This window comes from Erinaceus europaeus, chromosome 16, assembly GCF_950295315.1.
Source record: "Erinaceus europaeus chromosome 16, mEriEur2.1, whole genome shotgun sequence".
NCBI lineage: Eukaryota > Metazoa > Chordata > Mammalia > Eulipotyphla > Erinaceidae > Erinaceus > Erinaceus europaeus.
In genome coordinates, this window is record NC_080177.1 from 80,361,674 (window position 1) to 80,379,690 (window position 18,017).

Sequence of the window (18,017 nt, forward strand, 5' to 3'; positions counted from 1 at the left end):
AACAGTTATTTGTGGCTGGAGAGGATAAGGGACACTCCAGATTATGGATGCGTCGAGGACATCAGGACTTCTCTGGCAGACCCTCCTGAGCAACCTCAGAGAGCCACAGGTTGCTTCAGGAACGACTTTTCCACATTAAGAGAACCACAAGACTCTTCCTAGACCTCTCAGCTCATCAGAAACAGGATCACTCCCATAGGAGGATTCAGCAACAGCCAATTAGTGTCAGTGAAGGCTCAGTGTTCACAAAGGTACCTCCAGTCCTTGAAAACTGGTAAGTAACAACTCCAAGTTGTTTCCAGGGCAAGTTCATCCCACAACTCAGGCCCTCAAGGTGAATTCAGGAAGCAGTTTATACCATGGAGGAGGAAAAGCTGCCTCAAAGGAACACCAAGAAATGTTTCATAGTCAGGGCACTATGAAATAAGTTTTATTTCTCCAACTGTTAGAAACTAACAGTAAGAGCAACAGGAATACGAACAAGACAGTAAGACAGTGCACTGCTTTTGTTTTTGTTCTTTGCCAAACATGCTTTCATGCTTAAGGCTCCAAGATCCCAGGCTTAATCCCCCAAACCACCATAAGCCAGAACTGAGCAATGCTCTGGTGTCTCTCTTGTTATCTCTGTACTTTTGCCTATATCTCTCATATTAAAACAAATAAATAAAATAACTCTTAAAAAATATAGCTATACATATGTATATGTTACTATTATCATTTCCAATATACACAATTTTGGAATCAGCATGTACAACACATGAAATAAATACCAGTTAGAATATCAAAAAATGTTAATATGTAAAAGAAATAAAGCAATAAACGATATTACCAATTCTGTTCTAAATGATAATAAGGAATAAAAGTATCTCTGGGATTATTGATCTCATCATTCCTTTTTCAGAGAGATAAGATCGTGGGCATTTATACCTTGTATAATTCTATATTATCAGCATTTTGCTTGTGAAATACAGCTTTTTCTCTTTAGAAAAAAAAATGAGAGGGAGTTGGGAGGTAGCGCAGCGGCTTAAGTGCACATGGCGCAAAGCACAAGGACCTGCGTAAGGATCCTGGTACCTGCGGGGGAGTCGCTTCACAGGCGGTGAAGCAGGACTGCAGGTGTCTATCTTTCTCTCCCCTCCTCTCTCCATTTCTCTCTAAAAAAAAGAAAAGAAAAAAATGAGAATACATCTCTCTAGTTTTTGAACCCATAACACACACACATACACACACACACACCTCTAAATAAGCCACTGCGACACATCATTTTACTGGATACATCATTTGACGATGTCATAATTCATTTAAGCAGCTCCCTATTAGTGCAGTTAGCTTGCTTCTCCATTTTTGCTGCTTTTCAGTGAGACTTATACAAAGATCCTTGTAGCTAAATGTCTATACACATTTTCAGTTATCCTCTTAGAATCAATTCCTAGAAGCTGAACTTCAAGCTCAAGATGTGGACACAATGAAGAATTTTTGACCCACAATTCAAAATTACCCCAGAAAGTCAGTGCCAGTTTACTTGGCCACACTCCTGTGGGAGGAGGCTGGTGGGGGCACACCTGGCTGAGCACACAGGTTACCAACCTCTAGTAGGGATAGACTTTCCCCCTCACTCAAGCCTGAATCTTACTATCTTTTCCCCAATTTTCATTATTTTAGTAACCAAGGAGGTACTTTATTATTGTTCTTTGTTTTTGTTTAATTTCTCAGTCACTACTGGCTATCTGTTAATATCATGTGATCTAATTGTTGATCTTTCTTGCCTACGTTTCTACTGGGATCTTTTGTTAGAATTATTTGTATAAGCCTAGCCCTTTGTCATTAAAGCTAATAAATATCATTGGCCTTTTATTTCTGTTTAAAGCACTGTTAATGTTCAGAAAATTTCAATACGCCATATTCTGTCGACAATCAACGCACTCAAAATTCCAAATTACCAACTTATAAATGACTGTTTGAAATAAACCAGTGGTACACATGTCTCATAAACTAGTCATTTTGTCCCATGTTTCCAGAACTTCCCTGCAAGCAGCTCCTTGAGAGTACATGTCATGACATGTCTCAGCCCTTCCCCCTCCCCACAGCAACCAGTATAGAGCCCCCCTAAATGTCTAAATGAAAAAAAAAAACAAAAAAACTAATGTATCTAGGGTTTGCTTTGAAGCAATCCAGTGTGGGGTAGGAGATGGAAATGGGGCAAAGATGAAACAGCATGAACCACATGTTAATCATTGTTGAAGCTCCAAGCTCCAGGATGGATACACGGAGTTCATTATGCTACTATTTCTACTTGTATATTTGAGAATTTTCCATAATCAAAAAGTTGGACTTTTTTTTTTAATGTTTGCTTGATTGATTGATCCACAGCATCAGAGGAAGAAAAAAAAGAAAGAAAGAAAAGAGAAAAAAACAATGATGATGAAAATGAATTGCATATGCATCAGAGATACTTTTGTGGCATTAAAAAAAAAAAGTTAAGAGAGCAAGGCCGTAGAATTAAACAGGCCTGGGTACAAATTCTTTTTGTGCTTAGTGACCTTGAAATAGCTATTCAATCCCAGTGAAACTCAGTTTTCCATTACAGATCCACCTCAAAAAGTGTCAGCACGAATCAGTAGCTGGAAAACTCCCTGTCTAGCACCAAGGAACACTCAGTAAATGAGCACCGCTGTTACTACTGAGTGATGCCTGAGTCTGACAAGCTCCAACAGCTGCAGGTAGTGGTGGTCCAATGCCCTCCAGTACAGCTGAGATTCCAGTTCACCAGCTTGGGCATCAAGCAGTTGCTTGGCAGAGAACTTGCTACAACAGCTATCAAGTATTACAGTCTTGGTACCCAGAAGAGAAAACAGATAAGACCACAGCAAAGGGCAGAGACCACTGTACACAGTGTGACTCAACAGGCCCCCAAAACCTTAAGTCCATATCCCAATGATGCAGTCTGCAAGGTCAGTGGCAAAGCCCTTAACAACAGTGGGTTATTTGCAACTTGGACCAAGTTCTAACAACACCCTGAGAGCTAGGGAAAAAAATAAAGTGTCTGGATCCCATTCTCAGGATTTAAACTTCTGGGATGTAGACAATGAGGTTTCAAGGTTTTTTTTTTAAAAAAAACTCTAGTGTGATTGAATGTGTGCTGCTTTGCTGTGTGACTTGGGGAGGGATGTAGGGAAGAAAGTGGGCATGAGCAAACAGAGAGCAGAGACCACTGTACCCCACATGGGCCCCATTAAAGCAAAGCAGTAATGTGCTTCCAAGCTGTGTCCCACGCCAGTCAAATCCAGCCCCATAAGGGTCTGCTCATGTCCTCCGTAAACTTCAGGAGCCTGGGCCTGTGTAATAATTCACAGGACAAAATGATGTTAATAGCCCTGAGATGCACACATATCAGCATTCGAAAGAATATTTTAAAAAGGAAGCCAGTCTGCAGATTTTAGTCTGAAAAAAACAAAAACCAAAAAACAAGAAATCCAGCTGAGTGATAGTCAAGGTTGGGGAAAGGAGAAAAACTACTTTGTCTCATAGATTTTTGGCAGTCTGTCAACATGATTGAAACACACTCAGAGAGACAGCCTCACTTGGTGAAGTTATTGCCGTGTCCTAGATCAAGGAGAAAAATATATCCATTCCAATCATGGTCACAAGGATGGGTCAGCTGACTGTCTGCTGGGCTACCCACGGTGCTGAGCCAGACTGCAGGCTGCAGCCACATGGCAGTGATTAGTGTGTCATGCCAATGGCGGAGTTCCTGACGGCCTATCCAACCTTTCCTGAACTTTAGGGGCCCTCTCATTTAGCAATTCTGCCTGAACTATTCTAAGAACACCACCTGGCCAGGGCTGGCCAAAACAAATGCTATCCAGAGACTGTCCATCACAGGAGAGCAAAAGCCTCAGAATTCAGAGGGCAGTGGACAACTTTTGTCACAAGCAACTGAGAATTAGACAAGCCCAGAGAAAGAGGAAGAAGGAATTTACTTCCTGCCTACCACATTTCCTGGCATCTTTGCCCAAACCCATCTGAGAAAGGTTCCCTTCCCCCCATTTCTAGTAGTATTTCTAGTAGAACAGTTTCAAATATATGTACAAAGACCACCTGGATTCTTTCCACAAGGGTAAATAATAAATAAAACTTGATGAGAGAGTCATCAATTTTTCAAATCTAAGAGAGCTAAAGAAAAGGTTTTCTGGGGCTGAGTAGTGGCTCGCCCAGCAGAGCACAAACACTGCCATGTGCAACAGAACCAGGTTCCCACCTGCAAGAGGTTTCATAAGTAGTGAAGCAGGGCTGCAGTCTCTCTCTCTCCCTGTCTCCCTTTCCCTCTCTATTTCTCCTTGTCTTTTACCTTTGTTTAAGAAAGAAAGGGGGAAAATGGCCTCTAGGAGCAGTGGAGCGATATTATAACGGTGAAGGCATCAAGTTCTAGTGATAGTCCTGGAAAAGAAGAAAAAGGAAGAAGGAAGAAAGGAAGGAAGAAAGGGGAAAAGAGAAAGAGAGTAAGAAAGAAAGAAAGAAAGAGAGAGAGAGAGAGAAAGATAGAATGGAGGGAGGGAAAGAAAGGAGGGAGGAATAGAGGGAGGAGGGAGAGAAGGAGTGAAGGAAAGAAGGAAGGGAAGGAGGGAAAGAAAGAGAGAGGGGAGGGAAGGATCTTCTTTTCCTTAATTTTCCATATACCTTGAACAGTAGAAGCAGAAAGGAGAGAGGTTGATGATAATAGACCGCATTTATCTGTTCCAATATAACTAATTTAATACTGCAACCTTCTGAAGTCAGCTATGTCTACTCACAAATAATATAGTACTAGTCATAGTGACATACAGTAACATGAATAATAAAAATAAATGTCATCATTATTCATATTATTGATGGTGTTGTAAATACAAGTAGTGATTATTCATAACAATGATAGAGACACTAATCCCCATTTTCACATAAAGATTCAGAGACCCAGAGATGATAGGGGACTTCCCTGAAGTAATGAAGGCTAGAGTTTGCACACACACTGTCTGGATCCAAGCTTGATGCTCTTTTAATTAGTTAATTATTAATCAGTTATTAAATTTCTGTTATTAATTATGTTCTGGTGGAACTAGGAACTCTCATATGCATGATGTCATCACTGCAGGTTATTTTCATCAGATAGAGAGACAGAGAGAGAGAGAGAGAGAGACGCCAGGTGGTGATGCACCTGGTTAAGTAAGCACACACATTACAGTGCACAAGGACCCAGGTTCAAGCCCCTGGTCCCCACTGTCAGGGGGAAAGCTTCCTGAGTAGTGAAGCAGGGCTGCAGGTGTCTCTCCCTCTCTAACTCTCCATCTCCCCCCTTAATTTCTCTGTCTCTATTCAATAATAAATAAAAATATTGAGAGAGAGAGAGAGACGGGGGGGTGGAGCCCAACCACAGCACCTCCCATGTGATGCTTAGGCTTGACCCTACAATGCAGACGAGCCCCCCTGTGAGTTATCCTTCTGCTCACAGGCTTGGTCCTCTTGATGCATCAGCGCCAGCCTCCTTTCAGCTTCCAGTCCACACACACCTCAGGACTTGACTTACTTATTTCCTTTCAGATTGATACAGAGAGAAAGAGTACAGTGAGTGCTAAGCCTCAACCCTGGGTCATGCACATGTCAAAGCAACACACTGAGTGAGCTAGAACCTCCAGCCCTAGAACCTCCTTTAGAGCTCTAAGAACAGCAAGGTGAGGAGAACACTGGAGGACTTGGGAGGTAGAGAGACCTCACTTTGAGTCTCGGTTCTGCCTCTCCACGTCCTGCTATGGCTGCGTCACCTGTCAGTGGGCGTAAGTGTTGGCCGAGGGTGAGGCTTCAATGACAAGATGAGGAAAACTCGCCTTCACAGGTTGGCTGCCAGCGTCCACTGAATGCTGAGACTCTCCTGGCAGAGTCAGGGGAGAAGTTTTTCAAGAATATGCTGGCTCTTCCCTCTCCCACCACATTTATACCTTGGCACCAGCAGGCACTGATATGAAAGCAACAAACTCCCCTGACAAAGCCCAGAAACAAAACTTAAAACTCATGGACCTAAGGCCAGCCTGTAGCCTTCAACTAAGATCTACAAGCAAGATTTTACATTTCTTTTTCTTCTCCCCGCCCCCTCTTTTGGTAGTTTATTTCATTTTTTTGGTAGTTTATTTTTTTATACTTTATTCTTTCTTTTTATTTGATAGGACAGAGAGAAATTAAAAGGAAGGGGAGATAGAGAGAGAGGAGAGATATTTATAATACTGCTTCACTATTCCTAAAGCCCCCTACCCCCCCACACACACACACACACAAAGATAGGGGCTAGGGGCTTGAACTCAGGTCCTTGTGCTTGGGAACATATGCACTCCACTGGGTGCACCCACTACCCAGCTCTATCTCTTACATTTCTGAAGCTCCTGCCTCTCTCCAAGGCCACATTTTGTCCACAAAGAGAGTCACAGGCACTGGGACCCTCCCCAATCATATGGCTGGTTCTTTTTGTTGAGTATTGTCTGTGTTTTAGAAGCAATCTGCCCACATCAACATGGCCAACCTTACTTTCAGGCAAAACAGAAAACCATGCAGTGAGAGGTGGGACTGCGGGGGGAGGCGGGGGAAGATAGCATAATGGTTATGCAAAGAGACTCTCTTGTGCCTAAGGTTCTCAAGTCCCAAGTTCAATCCCCTACAGCACTATAAACCAGAGCTGAGCAGCACTGTGTGGTTTAAAAAAAAAAAAAGGTGGACCTGCCTGCAAAGAAATATCAAAACCTGAAAAACCCGAGGGACACACACACACACACACACACACACACACACACACACACACACACACGTAAGCACTCCAAGAACACTTTGTACTCAAAGGGAGCGCTGACTGGTTGGAGAATTTCGAGTAAGAAGAAGGGGAGCACCAAGGGGGCAGCAATAAACAGTGAGGGGGTACCAGGGTTGCCCATGGAAACTGGCAGGGATACAAAAATATAGTCAGCCTCCATTTGACAGGAGAGAAAAACAGAGAGGGCCAGCAGGGAGGATGAGGACCAAGCAATGCCAGCTTCCTGGCGCAGACAACCATGGCTCTTTTCAGGACACACCGCCAGCTGGCCAGGACGCCACAGAAGGCCTGGGAGGGGAGGCACCGGCACCAGGAGGTAGCACCAAAGGGTGTCAAAAAGCCCTCAGCTGTTTCTCAGAAAGCAAAAGTTCTTCTGGGAGGCCCTCCCCTCAGCCTCCCTCCAGGAAACAGGTGTGAGAGTCTGGGCCAAGGCCTCACCTGGGTAAAGGAACCATCCTCGCCACACTCGGGAACAAAAACCGCTTCCTGGGGCTTCTTGGCTTGCTCTAGGGCCTGAGCCCTCTCCAGGCGACACTTGCTCTGGCCAGCGTCTAAGAGAGGAGAGGTGCAAACGTATTTCATCCTTGACTTGCGTTTCACACAGAAGCCCTGTGATGAAATGGCTGCCTGGCTCTAGAAATGCTGAAAGAAAGTCCACGTGCCACACACACAGGCAGCGGCAGTGAAGGCTTCCGGGCATCCATACTCCTCTTACTGTTACTCTCGTGGGAGACGGAAGGTGGAAGGTGTGTTTATAGCAGTCTTGGCTTTTTTTTTTCCCTCCTAAGTTCCTCTATTGCCTCCAGGTTAATTTTGTTTTTTAATTCCCCTTTTGAAAGAGTTCTTTTCCTCCTAGATTTATTGATCTGTTTTTAAAAAATTGTGGCGTCTTGAGGGCTCTCAAAGATAATTGTTTTATATTTCAAGGACTGAAAAATACTTTCTTTGGAAAACTCAAGTTTCTAGTGAGGCCTGCTTCAGTTTCCCTCAATTCCTGCGATGGCTCTAAGTATTCCAGAGGTTTCAACCTCAAATATGAAAAGGGCTTAGGAAAGGGACATAAATCAGAAGAGCAAGCTGGGTGTGTGGAGGTTGGCACTGAGCTTGGAGATACCACAGGGAATGCTGGGGACAGGGGAACAGGAAAACCAGCCCCTTAAGAGGAGGTGACTGCTCTTCCGCTCTGACTGGGTGTGGAAAACAGAACTAACACTGCTGGAGCTTCCAGTTTGTCGAGAGAGGAAACAAATATCTGGACTTGTATGTGGAATCTCCTGATTTTCAAATGTCTCAAATATTTTGAATAGTTCAGAACAAGTAAGCAGACCAAACAAAATATGTCTGAAAGCCAACAATTTGGAATCCTTGTTTAAGAGCCAGCAATAATGTCTTGCCATTTGAAGCATCTCTACAAAAAATTAATAATAATAATAGCTATTATAATAGCTATCATAATAATGTGCTGGGAGTCGGGCGGTAGCGCAGCAGGTTAAGCGCAGGTGGTGCTAAGAGCAAGGGCCGGCATAAGGATCCTGGTTCAAGCCCCCGGCTCCCCACCTGCAGGGAAGTCGCTTCACAGGCGGTGAAGCAGGTCTGCAGGTGTCTCTCTTTCTCTCCCCCCTCTGTCTTCTCCTCCTCTCTCCATTTCTCTCTGTGTTATCCAACAACAACAATAATAATAATTACAATAATAAAACAACAAGGGCAACAAAAGGGAATAAATATAAATAAATATATTATCTTTTAATTTACAAAAAAATATAATAGTAATGTGTTATCCAGATAGCAGCACACCTCTCTAAGCCATACTCTGCTGGTGGTATTAGAAAGTCAGAAAAGTGTTCATTCTTTTAGATGGACAGTTCTCTCTCCCTTATTCTGTGGCGTATAAAGGGATAAAGGAAGGAATGAAAGCATAGGACAGAAAAACAAAAAGGAAATATTCCTTCTAAGTGTCCCCATGAGGCATGCGTCATGCTGGGGCAGTGGAACCCAGGAGCATCTCCTGGGTGTGGTGGAGCTTCACACACTCACCTTTGCATCGACCTCGATGGACCACACCCAGGTTTGGATCTCGGCATTTGGCCCGCTGGTATTCACACATGGACTCATAGGACCTGCCATCAGATGCACAGATGGGTTTGGGCTGAGTCTTCGAGCAGTGGAGGTTGCACTGAGGGTCCCGGTCACTGATGAGAAACTAAGAGATATACATAAAAAAAAAAAAAAGCAAAATAGTATAGATGTTATTTTTACAAAAAAAAAAAAAGTAGGGGTGAATTCATAGCTTGCAACACCAGTTGGCCCTTATGAACAAGTCTACAATCAACCTAAAAGTTATTAAACCCTAGCAGGTGGTGGCACAGCTGGTCGAGCAAACATATTATAATGCACAAGACCCTGGGTCCAAGGCCCCAGTCCCCACCTGCAGGGTAAAAGCTTTTTGAGTGGTGAAGCAGTGTTCCATGTGTCTCTCTGTCTCTCTTGTCTTTCTCCCTCTCTATCACCCCCTTCCCTCTCAATTTCTGGCTGTTTCTATCCAGTAACTAAATAAATAAAACACAAGTTCTGTTTCAGATGTGTCTGCAGGCCCTGGATTTGAAGCAAGTAGATACCACCGACCCACAACAGCAGGGGGCATGCCTTCAAACTAGAAACACATACTGTATCCTGAACAAATCCAAGGGGGTCCAGACCTGTCTGTTAGTATACACACTGCTTAGACGAGCTGTAAAATCAGCCGGTCCCACTGCCTTGACCTTGGGCCTGAGTGTTGGCTGTTCAGCACAGGGATAGTGGCTGAGGGTTGAAGCTACTACACCGTTATTGTCAGGATGGTGGCTCGGCCCCGTAATTCTACTTGGGGACAGCAGACACAGAGTAAGAATGGGGTCAGTGTCCTGGTGAGTGAGTTTCTATACCAGTCAAGGGTCTCTAGGCTGTCGGAGAGAGGTCAAGGCACTGCTGTGGTCACTTTGACTCTCTCCTGGTCTGTGGCAGTTTGGATGTATGTATCTGAGATAAGGTCCTGCTTTCTTTCCAAATCTATCTGACAAATTATTTTGCCATGTGAATTCACAGAAGCCAAGGAAGAACATCCCTTTTGTTCTCATGACAATATAGACACGGAATACCTATATGCCTTCCAATTCTTGGGAAAACCAAAGACTTTAATATCTTTGGTCACAAAGGCATTTGGTAAACCAGATCTTAAATCAGAAGACTAAAAAATCAGAGCCAGTAGTGATATGTTACTTATGATATGCTAACTGACTTAGTCTTCACAATACCCATATGTGGCAGGGTACGTTATAATTCTTATTTTTAGTAAGAGATTAAGAGACTAAAGCTCAGAGAATTAAGGAAACTTTCCCAAGATCAAACAGCATGTATGTCTCAGTGCAACAATTGACACCTATGCCCCGCAGCAGAGAGATGCTTCCTGATCGTTCCACTACACTGTCTTCATTATTGCAGAGGAGAGCCCCAAACAGAAACTCTGATCCAAATATAAAGCTAGATTTAAAAAGTGAGAAAGAAAAAAAAAAAAACAAACTACCCAAGAACCTGCCATGTGCTATATTATTTTGGAACATTCATTCTTCTGAAGAAATTTTTTGAATAGTTTCAATGCAATTCCTATCAAGATTCCAATGGCGTTTTTTTTTTTTTCAAGGAACTCGAACAGCTCGTCCAAAAATGTGTGTGGAACCACAAAAAAATCATGAATCGCCAAAGCACATGTGAGAAAAAGGGAAAAATACTTTCCCAACTTCAATTTATATTACAAAACAGTAGTAATTAAACCAGCCTGGTACTGGAATAGAAATGGACACTTGGATTAGTGCAACAGAATCAAGAGCCCAGAAATGAGCTGACATATACAGCCACCTAATATATGACAAATGGGCCAAAACATTCAATGGGGTAAAGAAGGGCTCTTCAACAGATGGTTCTGGGAGGGCAGGGGGTAAACAGAATAGTGGTTACGCAAAGAGACAATCATGGCAGAGGCTCCAAAGTCTCAGGTTCAATCCCCTGCACCACCAAAAACCAGAGCTGCTTAGTACTCTAGAAAAAAAAAAAAAGTGGTGTTGGGAAAATTGAACAACCACATGTAGAAAACTGAAACTAGACCACCACTAAATACCACCACTTAACAACACACACCAAAATTAAGTCAAAATGTATCAAACACCTGGATATTAGACCATAAATTCTAAAATTTATAGAAGAAAACATCAGAAAAACATTGCAGGAGCTTGACATCAAAGATGTGTTTGGAGACTCAACCCTCTGGGCGTACAAAATGAAAACAAGAGTAAATAAATGTGATTACATGAAACTAAAAGGCTTCTACACATCAAAAGCAAACTACACAAGGATAACCAGGCTATCTAGTAACGGGAGAAGATATCTGCACATCACATGCCTGACAAGCAACTGATATCAAACATCTGGAAAGAACTGATTCAGCTCAACAAAAGAAAAAAAAATAATAACTCAGTAAAAGTGGGCCAAAAAACTAAAGTTGTTTTAAAAATTATCTTTATTGGATAGAGACAGCCAGAAATTTAGAGAGTAGGGGAGACACAGAGGGAGAGAGACAGAGAGACACCTGCAGCCCTGCTTCACCACTTGCAAAGCTTTCCCCCTGCAGGTGGGGACCAGGGGCTCCAACCCAGGTTCTTGAACGCTGGAACATGTGCGCTCTACCAGGTGCGCCAAAACTAAACAGTTTTCTAATCAAGAGATACACATGAGGGCAGAGGACCTAGTGGGGATTGTATTGTTATGTGGAAAACAGAAATGTTAGGCATGTACAAACTATTGTATTTACTGTCGAATGTAAAACATTAATCCCCCAATAAAGAAATTAAACAAAAACAAACAAACAAACAAAAAAAACTCCAGAAGCAGTGGATTTGTGGTATAGGCACTGAGCCTCAGCAGTAACTCCGGAGGCAAAAAAAAGAAAGAAAGAAAAATAAATAGCAGGACACCTCAACATACCACTATTGGCAAGAGACAGGTCATCTAGACAAAAAAAAAAAAAAAGTCAACGAAGAAACACTGGCCTTAAGTAAAACAATAAATGACATATACATGACTGGTGTATACAGAAGCACCAGTCCTAGAAAATACAAAAATACATATCCAGGTTCTAAAAAAAAAGAGAGACACACATGATCCACAGACACATGAAGAAACACTCCACTTATCATTAGAGAAATGAAAATTCAAACTACACTGAGAAAGTCTTCCATCAAGAAACCAGGAAAGGGCAAATGTTGGAGAGGTTGTGGAGAAAAGAGAACTCTGCTTCATTGCTGGTGAGAATGCAAACCTTTAAAAAACTGCATGGAGAGTGTTCAAACAAATAAAAATGGAATTATCTTATGTTCCAGAAATACAGCTCTTAAACGTTTATCTAACAAACAAGCAATCACTAATTCGAAGGGACATATCCAGCCCTTTGCTCATAGCTGCATGACTCACAATAGCCAAAAGAGTAGAAGCAGTCATCAATGGACGACTGGCTAACAAAGTTGGGATATATATTCCATAGAATACTACTCTGGAAGAAAAAAAAGGATAGGAAAGCTATCAAAGGAGGAGATGAGATACAGAATTCTGGTGGTGGGAATTGTGTGGAAGTGTATTCCTCTTATCCTATGGTCTTTTCAATATTTTTTTATTTTATAAATAAATTAATAATGATGAAAACAAAAGAAAAAAGAAATTGAAGAAAAAAATACTACTCTGCAATCAAAAAAGATAATACTGTTTTTTTAAAAGATTTTATTTATTTATTTATTAATAAGAAAGATAGAAGAGAGAGAAAGAGCCAGACATCACTCTTGTACATGTGCTACCAGGGATTGAACTCAGGATCTCATGCTTGAGAGTCTAGTGCTTTAGCCACTGTGCCACCTCCCAGACTACAGCTAATACTGTGTTCTTTGGGAGGGAAAAATGAATGGAACTGGAGGTGATCGTACTTAGCAAAATTAGTAACCAGATGAAGACAACTACTGGATAGTTTCACTCATGGAAGCTAGAGAACTGAAACACATGAACTTGCAAAAGAGAAAAAAACAGAAGCAAACTGTTTCCAAGATTTTGTAAGAACTATGGTGGTTGTCTTTGGGAGGTGGAAGGGTGAGGACACAGAACTTTGGTAGTAGGTGCGGCGTGGTGTGGTAGGTGTGGTGTGGTGCGGTGCGGTGCGGTGCGGTGCAGTGCGGTGCAGTGCGGTGCAGTGTGGTAGGTGTGGTATGGTAGGTGTGGTGTGGTAGGTGTGGTGTGGTAGGTGTGGTGTGGTAGGTGCGGTGCGGTGTGTGGTGTGGTAGGTGTGGTGTGGTAGGTGTGGTGTGGTGTGGTAGGTGCGGTGCGGTGTGTGGTGTGGTAGGTGTGGTGTGGTGTGGTAGGTGTGGTGTGGTAGGTGCGGTGCGGTGCGGTGTGTGGTGTGGTGTGGTGTGGTGTGGTGTGGTGTGGTGTGGTGTGGTGTGGTGTGGTGTGGTGTGGTGTGGTGTGGTAGGTGTGGTGCGGTGCAGTGCGGTGCGGTGTGTGGTGTGGTAGGTGTGGTGTGGTGTGGTGTGGTGTGAAAAAATACACTTCAATCTTCTAATCTTGTAACCCACTATTAACAAACAAAAAAAAAGAAAAGAAAGGAAGGAAAATTTAAGAATGTCTTGAAAGTACACTTTTTCAGGGGGCAGGTGGTGGAGTACCCTGGCTAAGCACATATATTACCACACAAAAAGACCCAAGTTCAAGGCCCTGCTCCCCACCTGCACAAGTGAAGCTTCACAACCAGTGAAGCAGATCTGCAGTCTCTCTCTCTCTCTCTCTCTCAATTTATCTCCATCCTATCAAAATAAAAAAAGAAAGAAAAACAGAAAACTGGTCACCAGGAGTAGCTTTGTTGTGCTGACACTGAATCCCAGAGAATCTTGGTGGAAGGAAGGAAGGAAGGAAGGAAGGAAGGAAGGAAGGAAGGAAGGAAGGAAGGAAGGAAGGAAGGAGGAGGAATGGAAGGGGAGAGAAGGTGAGGGGAGGAGAGAAAAGCATCCCCCAGGACACTGCAAACACAGGTCAAAGAGTCAGCCATGCTTCGTGGAAATTTTTGGTGTTGAGCAGGGGCAAACTATCTCTCTAAGCAGACAAACACTGAACCATTTTCCCTGTGGAGGAAATAGTATTTTTATAAAAATCATGACATGCATTCCCTTCTCTCTTTCGAACCAAAAGGCAACAAAAACAAAATAATGATGTTAAATGATAGTGTAATGTGGAAACCAAGCAAAAGGAGGCAGGACAGTTGTGTGTTTGCAGTCTTCTCCTATGCAGCCCTCTCCTCTCAGAGAGTGAATGATGCTGAAGCAAACAGACAGTAGCCTGCATTTTGCTCACATCTGTTAAAGGACAGACATTTGAAATGCATAAAAACAGGCCATCCTTCCTACTGGAAAAGCAAGTCACTGACTGGCCTCTACCTACATCAGCCTGCCAATGCCCATGTCCAGCAGAGAAGCCATTACAGAAGCCAAACCTTCCACCTTCTGCACCCCATATTGACCCTGGGTCCATACTTCCAGAGGGGTAAATAGGAAAAGCTTCTAGTGGAGGGGATGGGATACGGAACTCTGGTGGTGGGAACTGTATGGAATTGTACCCCTCTTATCCTAAAGTCTTGTTGATCATTATTAAATCAATGAAAGAGAGAGAGAATGAGAAACAGAGAGATGAGATCAGTGTTAGACCTGACACTTCCTTCTGTCTGAAATATACACAGGCTGGTCCTTCAGCTCCCGTGAAATACAAAGAAGCCCTGGCCGCAGCTCTGTCCAGGGAGACCATTCCAACACTACAAGCTGTGTTAAGTTTGAGTGGTTGCCAATTTCCATAACAATGCAAGGAACAATAGAGGCAGCCAAAATTCCCAGCTGGGAGAAGAGGTCTAACTCTTTCCAGGATGGAGTTGGTTGCATTCAGTCTTCACTTCCACCTGCACTGTATTAATTCAACTCATGTCTAAAACTCTACATGATGAGGAACACGCACATCTCTCACATCTCCTGAGTGGAGAAGAGGGGCAGGCAGCATACTAAACAAGAAATCATCCACTTGTTTGGAAGTGTGACGTCTGCCACGTGGAGTAGCAAGTGCCTGTCCCGTTCCGTATAGCAGACTCAGAACGCAGAGGTCAAACTCCACTGCTTTGAGGTGTATCTTTAAACAATTCATAGGTAATACAGCTTCCGGAAGTCACATTTCACATTTTTCCTTTTATTTGCCTACTGCTGCAAAGCAAACTACCCCCAGTGGCATCAGGCAACGGTTTGTCACCTCACTCAATTCTGTGGCTTGCCTGGGCTCACTGGGAAGATTCTTTTTCTCTCTGAGGTATTAACTGGGGTAAAAGACTTTGGGCCCTATGTCAGACCAGTAGATAAACAATTAGTGGCATTTATAGACTTGCCTCATGTTTGGGAGCCCTAATCTCTGCCCTAATCCAGCTTCTTAGCCCTGTTCTCAACTCTGATACCATCTTCTCAGACAATATGTTTAGTCAACCTGCATGTTAGCTCTCAGGCTCAGGCAAAAATATTAAAGTCATGGGCCACTTGGAACATACCCAAAATAGACTTCCTAGCTTCTTCCCCCATGAGGACCCCTAATTTCATCTGCTGTATTCCTGTTTTTGGCTTCCTATTTATTAAACAATTTGTTCTGCTTTATATCTTACCGCCTTTCCGCCACCAAGTTGCAGACACTACTATGACTCCATCCTGACTTCGCTGGGTAGACAGCCTTACCAGTGTGTGCCAAAGTCTCACCTCTCCAGAGCCCTACCATAGTAGGGAAAGACAGAAATAAGCTGGGTGTATGGATCCACCTGTCAATGCCCATGTCCAGCAGAGAAGCAATTACAGAAGCCAGAACTCCCACCTTCTGCACCCCCCAAAAGAATTTGGTCCATATTCCCAGAGGGATTAAGAATAAGGGAACTTCCAATGGAAGGAATGGAACACGGAAGTCTGGTGGTGGGAGTTGTATGGACTTACACCTTGTCATCTTACAAAATTTTTAATCATTATTAAATCACTACTAAATATATATATATATATATATATATATATATATATATATATATATATATATATGACTGCAAATGGCTGGGGGCTTGGCTGAGAGTTCGCTATGGCTTCACTGACTAGTATCTTAGTAGAGTAGGCAAAATGTCAGGGCCCAGCTGGATCTCTTTACCTAGCAGGCTTTTTTCTCTTACCCATGGTGATTTCATTCAGTCATTTACCTCTTATCTAGAAGTTTGATTGTTTATTATCAGTCTTCACCCCCATTTAAAAATGGTTCAAACTCTGCACTTTTGTGAGGCTATTTCCTTAAAAACAAATCATTTCATGTTTTAAAAAAAATATTATTTATTCCCTTTTGTTGCCCTTGTTGTTTTATTGTTATACTTATTATTGTTGCCATCACTGTTGGATAGGACAGAGAGAAGTAGAGAGAGGAGGGGAAGACAGAGAAGGAGAAAGACACCTACAGACCTGCTTCACAGCCTGTGAAGCAACTCCCCTGCAGGTGGGGATCCGGGGGCTCAAACTGGTCCTTGCACTTTGTACCACCTGTGCTTAACCTGCTGCACTACCACCCGACTACCAAATCATTTCATGTTTTAAGCACCACCATTTACTCCCTTAGAGCTCCTCCTCACTGTGCTCATACTTCTAGCAAAATCCTGGAAATACTCTTAGCATTTAAGTTTTTATATGTCTCTAAAAAGACCATCTTACTCTCCTTTATCTACACAGGACCTAATAGAGTCCCTGTTCTCTAGCGGCAGTTCCAAATACGTTTGAAGAATGAGTGGGTGACAACTACAGTTTGGCTAGTTTTTTTTCCCCTCTAAGTTCATGTATTTTAACTCTATATTCCACATATGGACAAAATCACCCAGTAGTTGTCTTTCACCTCCTTACTTCTTCACTAAACATAATCACCTAAAGTTGAGGGCCAGGCAGTGGCACACCTGGTTAAGCACACACATTACAGTGCAGAAGGACCCAGGTTCAAGCCCCTGATCCCCACCTGCAGGGGGAAAGCTTCACAAGTGGTGAAGCAGGGCTGCAGGTGTCTCTCTGTCTCTCCCCCTCTCTACCTCTCCCTTCACTCTCTCAATGTCTCTTTGTCTCTAGCCAATAATAAACAAAAATTATTTTTAAAAAATTTCTGTCTACTTTGTCCCAAAGGACATTATTGAAACTGCAAACTGTCTCTAAGACTTTGTGAGAACTATGGTGGTTATTGGTGGAGAGTAGGGACACTCTCTCTCAATAACAATAACAACAACAATGACAAGGATGAACAACAAGAAAGAAAAATAGAGCCCAGGAGCAGTGGATTCATAGTGCAGGCACCAAGCCCCTGCAAAAGCCCTGGAGGCAAAAAAAAAAAGGGGGTTCTCTACCCTGTCACTTACTAAAAAAAAAATACAGATTCTCTGTACAATCACCACCGAAAGTATAAGTAACGGAGGGTGTTTGTTCTTTTTTCTTTTTTTTTCTTCCCCCCTTTAAAGGAACACCTATGAGATAAGGAATAGAAAACATTCAGCACAGTATTTTTCTCTTGAATTAAAAGAAAGTGAGGAGGGTCCTTATATTGTTGAGACGGTACTCATCATCACCGAGCGGCCAGTGAGCTTGTCTCCACTTGAGAATTACCATCACCTCACGCACTCTTCCGGGAAGCCTTCCCACCACCCTGCAGATAATGTATGTCACCCAGAAGCCAGACAGTAATCTGAGATGCCCTCCATCACTGAGCCTGAATGAATGAATTTAAGTGCCAAGGTGAAAAGATGCTGATAGCTTAGCAGCCGATGTGATTAGCACGCTGGTGTTTCTGGCAGCTGCCACCCGCACACACTTGAGCTAGAACAACATGATAAGATAGATGATAAGACAGATGCACTTATAAGTCAGATTTTTGACACCTTGAATCCATTTTCCCATAGAAGAGTGAGGTTTCCCATTCCACTCTGCAAATACCTATGTAGGAGGGAAGGGAGGGGGGCATGAATCCTACCTGTGTACCTGCTGGCTAGGTAATCGTAAAATCTTCTGGTATCCAGACTCCCAGTCACATAGAAATGATTCAC

At 42.9% G+C, this 18,017-nt stretch overlaps 1 protein-coding gene across 6 annotated transcripts in view; it reads right to left on the reverse strand.

Annotated features, from left to right (window-relative positions):
* SMOC1 (SPARC related modular calcium binding 1) overlaps positions 1-18,017 on the reverse strand; it is a 178,763-nt gene that overhangs the window by 89,558 nt on the left and 71,188 nt on the right. For all 6 annotated transcript variants that reach the window (XM_016193496.2, XM_016193494.2, XM_060175559.1 and 3 more), the window contains exons 2-3: positions 8,864-9,029; positions 7,268-7,380 (exon numbers count right to left, since the gene is read on the reverse strand). In XM_016193496.2, coding sequence (XP_016048982.1) covers positions 7,268-7,380; positions 8,864-9,029 — 279 coding nt within the window. The remainder of the gene's footprint in view (positions 1-7,267; positions 7,381-8,863; positions 9,030-18,017) is intronic.